At 29.6% G+C, this 5,766-nt stretch overlaps 1 protein-coding gene across 1 annotated transcript; it reads right to left on the bottom strand.

Annotated features, from left to right (window-relative positions):
* Positions 1-2,055: 2,055 nt before the first annotated feature.
* LOC129888578 (protein LURP-one-related 11-like) lies at positions 2,056-3,437 on the bottom strand. Its single transcript, XM_055963533.1, has 3 exons — positions 3,177-3,437; positions 2,633-2,866; positions 2,056-2,426 (listed from the first exon to the last, which is right to left on the bottom strand). The coding sequence occupies exons 1-3, from the start codon at positions 3,402-3,404 to the stop codon at positions 2,292-2,294; spliced, it is 597 nt and encodes a 198-aa protein (XP_055819508.1). The 5' UTR covers positions 3,405-3,437; the 3' UTR covers positions 2,056-2,291.
* Positions 3,438-5,766: the final 2,329 nt, after the last annotated feature.

Below are 5,766 nucleotides of genomic sequence, written 5' to 3'. Positions count from 1 at the left end.
GTCCATTTTGATTCACCCAATTTGAGTTCAACCATTAATTTGACACATCTAGCTAGTATGGTCTTGAAGTCTCATTTTACACTAAATAATGTTGCATAAATATTAAATATAAAGGAAGTGAATTTTCTTAAATACATTGTTAACAAAGTATTGAGTCAATAAAAGAGTGTAAGGGGTATATATATTGGGAATATATGAATATTTGATTTAATTGACACCTTTTCTCCTGCATTATTTTGTGATTAGTTTTGCAGTAGTAGAATCAATGTGCCAAAATCCCAATTTAAAATCAATTCAGGAAAGATATGGATGACTTGAAAAGATGCTAATCCTTTTTATAATTGCTAGATAAATTTTAATTATTCTTGATACTCATGCTAATGAAAGTAGCAGTTATTCGTTGAAATAATGTCGTCGTTGAATGAAAAAGATACTCCGTTGTTCTAATATATGTATCGTTCAAATTTTGTGAATTAAACGAGTTATTTTTTATCACAATTTTTTCAGATGCTTTTTTTTAAAAAAAATATTTTTTAAAAATTGTTAATGTCCTTAATTATAGTACTTTTAGTTTTTAAATAAATAAATTTTATTTAAAATATTTTAAAGATTCTATGTTAAAATTGACAGTGACAGTCCCATCACTCCCATAGATGAAGAGCATTAAGTCTAATTCCGTCTCATAAATTGGTAGGATTTGAATTAATATTCCAAAATCTTTACATAAAAGAGTATATATATATGTGAATAGGATTATGTTCATATTTTTCCTACTATGGTATTGTACATTATGAAAAAAACGAGAGAAAAAGAACTCGAACCACTTGTCTGAACAAAAGGGATAAGTATATTGACACATGTTCATTTTGAGATGCTAGGTGAGTGTCACCTTCGTGGTGGACAAGATGAGAAATTGCAGATTGAGATAATTTAGATATTCCAGTGATGAAATGTGAGAGGTTGATTTTGGTGAGTTTGAGGAAAGGCATAGATAGACCAAAGAAGTATTAAGGAAAGGTAATTAGACTAGACTTGAAACACTTTCAACTTACCGAGGACATGATTCTAGATAAGAGGATATGAAGTCGAGGATTAGGATATAAGGTTACTAGGTAGTCCCCTTGTATAGTTTTTCTTATCAGTGGTACTAGTATTTTTTTTTTCCTTCTACTTATTTATTATTACCTGGTATTTTCTTTGCTTAGATTCTTGTATTATTCGTTGGTGCTACTTGATATATTTTTTTGTTTATGCTTAATTAGATCCAAGGGTCTATCAGAAATAGTCTCTCAATCTGCATAAGGTAGGGGGTAAAGAACCACCCTCCAAAAAACTCATTTATATAATTTCACCGAATACGTTATTATTATTGTCATCCTCTAACATACATATTTGTAGAATACCACCAGTTTATCCGAAAGTAATAGATATAATTATGTGAGTTTTGTTATTAATCATTTCATATTCTTGTTAGTTTAAATATTCTTATTACTAATATAAATTGTGTTACAAAAGGGTGAACTACAAATTATTTGAGAAGCATTATTTACAGATCACATTTTTAATTTATTGATTCAAATTCAATTTACAAATTTCAATTTGTATTAAGCTGGAATGAGTAAATCTTTCTATTTGACTCTTTTATAAACATGCTGAGTGATTTGCAGAAATTCCTTTGCCGGAAGCTTGAAACCATGGATTAAGATTTTTTTTAAGGGTGTTTAAAACTTTAGTATATATTTTTAAAAGTTATTGTTAATCTATATATATATAGTATTATTTTATATATGCATAATATAACTTTATAAAGGGTGTTCAAGTGACCATCTTGGAGTTAATGCAACTACACTCGTAAATGGAGTCCATTCCATGCTAATAAGTACAATTAATACTGATTAATTGTACTTATTTTAACATGATTTAGTACTTTAAAATTATTATTATTTTCATTATATATATGTACTTATTAAGTTAGATGTTATTACTCGATATTTATGTTGATAAAAAATACTAATAGCCTAACAAGTATGTAATGAAATAGTCCAAATGGGTACAACTGGTCAGAACAAGTGTAATAAAAGCTAAGTATTAGATTTTACACTTCAGTAGTCATCACAAGATTACATCTAAACAACTGATCATTCCTCAAGGTACGTACAAACTATAATTGACTTATCTTTTCCCTGTTTCCAAGAACAAAGGGAAGATAGAGGTTACAATTATTTCTTACATATATAAAAAGTGCCTAGGAAGAAATTAAACTTATTACTCTTAATTAATACTACCAATAATCAAATCCTGTGATGAATTAGACTACAAACAGTTACAAGAGCCATAACTAATGATTGATCAACATGAGGTTCCACCACCAATGTTAATACATCATCTCCAAATAGTACTCCTGAACTTGCTTGTTTTTGTTTTACCTGATGATGATAAACACAAAGTCACTAACATCATTAGTGAAAGAATTTAACTTAGTAATATTGCTAGTATAATTTGTCTTTTACATGATTATGTATTTTAACTAGTTGTAGCAGATAATCTGTCTTGTTTTCTAGGTTGCTAATCAATTTTATTATGAATATAATTACATGCAGTTATCTTTTAGGTAATCTGACAAATTAATTACCTCTGCGACAAGTCTGCCATGTTGGTTCACAATCTTGATAGATTTTGTGCCAAGAATAATGTTGTAGCAACTTGCTTCAGAAGAATTACATCCCAATGTAACATTATAAGAGTTCACATTATATCCCCTACGGATATAGTGAATTTTCTTCACTTGAAACCATGGCAATTCTTTACTAGTCACTCCATCATAACTCCATTTATAGCCTTCCCAATGTCCAAATACTGGTACTTTCTGTGGAAATAAATTTGTAAGTATCGTTAAAAATATAATTAAGTAAATAAAAATATAATTTTTCAACCGTTTAAACATTTTAATGTATTTGATCACGTAATTTAACATGGGACATTATAAAGAAATAGGAAATAGCTACGACATTCTTTGCTGTAATTAACTAACAGGATTATTTGATAATCCATAGCTAATAATCCGTTTTTCAAATACATGTTCTATCGCCGATTACCAGAAAGAATTTTTGGGTGTTTGACTTATATATAAAAGAATAATTTATGAAGAATCAGTACGACACGTGAAGGGTACTTACCCTATTTAAAATGGAAAATAGAACTTTGCCATTGGAATCCATGAGATGAACTTGTTTGCTACGTTTAATGTTGTAGTTGTCAATTCTATAAACAATTTGTCCATTTGAGTCATAAACAGTACATCCATTTCCATGGTAGACTAGAGATTTCATCCACAAAGTGAATATTTCTCTTCTTGGGCTCACATAAGAAATTGTACTTAGGTTGTTTGAGTAAACTCTAGACATTGAAATAGTAGCTAGGCTTAATTTAGAGAAGGAATTGGAAATATTTTGAGTTGAAGAAGCTTTAATAGAAAGGGGTATATATATATACACACTTCCAAAAGAATATAAAAGAAAGGGATAGACAAAGGGAATCGAACCATGCATGAATAATATGTACTATACTAAAGTTCTCCACTTTCTTGATCACTTCCTTCTAGCTAATGGCATTTGAAACGTGTAAATATTAATTAACACCTTTTAAATTATTTTTATACTTGTCAACGAGTTAATTTCCTCACACCTCAACTATATTGCACTAGTTAGCCACCAGGATTTAAACCCTGGTTCCCAAAGTTACTATAAAAAATATATGAATTTTCGACGGACTTTCTGTCATAAAATGTCATTGTTTCATGGCATTCTGACAAAAACATATTCTAAAGTTGACCACTAGAGCAAACCTCGAACACTAATATTATCTCTTTTGAATTCCCTATATAAAAAAAGTACAAAGGGATGTGTAAGACCCCGCTAGTTGAAAAGTTGGAACAAAGAAAAAATTCAAGAGAAATGGATTGTCCCAGAGTTTACGACTTGGCTTGATTACTGAGATTGTTCTTTCGCTTGATTCATTATATTTTACTCGACCTTATGAATGCAATTTATGCTAAGAGGTTTGGTTGGGATCCTTCGAGTTTCTGATCATCGTGTCACGATTAGGCCCTAATCCGAGTCAAAACAGGATGTAAGGAAAGAAAGAAGGGAATTTATGCAAAAGTCAATTTGTGAAACAACTAGATATTTATAGGAATTGACCGTTGACACTTAGCATACCTAAGAAAAGTTCTATCAAGTTTACGGATTGTTGTTGTTTTGGAGTGGTATTTAATTTTTGTCTGTTAAATGAGTGATTTTTAGTACTATAATATATTTCGACATAAGTCGTATAATATTATATTGTAAATAAGTTATGTCTAATAACTTTGTGGATTGTGAAAATGAGACAGACATGAGATTAGTACAAATTCACACTTAGAAGGTAAACGAAAAACGGAAAAGAGAGGTAAAAGACAGAAAGAAAGAGAAAAGAATATAGAAAAGGCAATAACTTAATTACTTAAGGGAGCTTTCTTTTTTACATATCCAACTAAAATCTCAATGTATCGAAATAATATATTGATGAAGAGCATCAAGTCTAATTCTTTCACATAAACTGGTAGGATATGAAATTATTATAATCCAATATATTTACTTTATTGTGTTTTCTTTTTTCTTTTATACGTTTACATATAAGTATCATGCATTAAAATTAGAAAACTCGAACCACATGACTGAAAATAGAAGGAATTAATAAGACTTGTTGAAAAAAGTAGATAAAGTGGATGTCCATGGGACCCATTTTTACTGTAGCAAATAATATTTTCACTTGAACAGTAAAATCACGCACTGTAGTTGCACTGTAGCACGCATTTTTTTTTCTTCAGCTTTGCCTATAAAAGGCACTCTTTTCTGCAATGAAAAGATACACTGAATTCTCTCAACTCTCTCTCTTTCTCTTACTACTTCTTACTATTTCTCCTTATTATTAATTTGTTAAGTCAATTTATTTTATAACACGTTATCAGCACGAAGCTCTAATTTTCTCCAGATAAATTAGCTTCTATATCATGTATATCTACTGAAGAAATTTTATTTTAGTTGTCTTTGTTATTTCTAAATTAATTTTTATATCAGTTGTCATCATTTCAAATTTATCAAAACTTGAGTTTGTGGTACTTGACATTTCTGTTAAAAATTATTTATCATGAATCCTTGATGCTGAAATTCACATTGACGCTAAAGGTCTTGGTGATACTATTAAACAAGAAAATAAAGCATCAAGCCAAGATAACGCAAATGCCATGATTTTTCTCTGTCATCATATTCATGAAAGATTAAAAATTGAATATTTAACTGTGAAAGACCCCCTTAAATTATGGGCTAATTTAAGGATTGATATCACCATTTAAAACTTATGGTGTTATCAAAAGCCCGATATGACTGGATACACCTTTGGTTTCAAGATTTTAAAACTGTGACAGAGTATAATTCTGTTATCCACAAGGTAAGTTCCATGTTAAAATTATGTGGAGATTCTATCACTGATGATGACTTACTTGAGAAAACTCTTTCTACTTTTTACGCTTCAAATGTGTTGCTACAACAACAATATTATGAAAAAGAATTTAAGAAGTATTCTGAATTAATTACATGTCTACTTGTGGCTGAGCAAAATAATACTTTGCTGATAAAAAATCATGAAGCATGTCCCGCTGGTTCTGCTCCATTCCCTGAAGCGAATGTTGTAGCAGCGCATAATCAATAAAACTTCAAAAATCTTTAT

This window comes from Solanum dulcamara, chromosome 5, assembly GCF_947179165.1.
Source record: "Solanum dulcamara chromosome 5, daSolDulc1.2, whole genome shotgun sequence".
NCBI classification, from domain to species: Eukaryota; Viridiplantae; Streptophyta; class Magnoliopsida; order Solanales; family Solanaceae; genus Solanum; species Solanum dulcamara.
The sequence above is the reverse complement of the archived record's forward strand: the minus strand, read 5'-3'. Positions and strand labels throughout refer to the sequence as shown.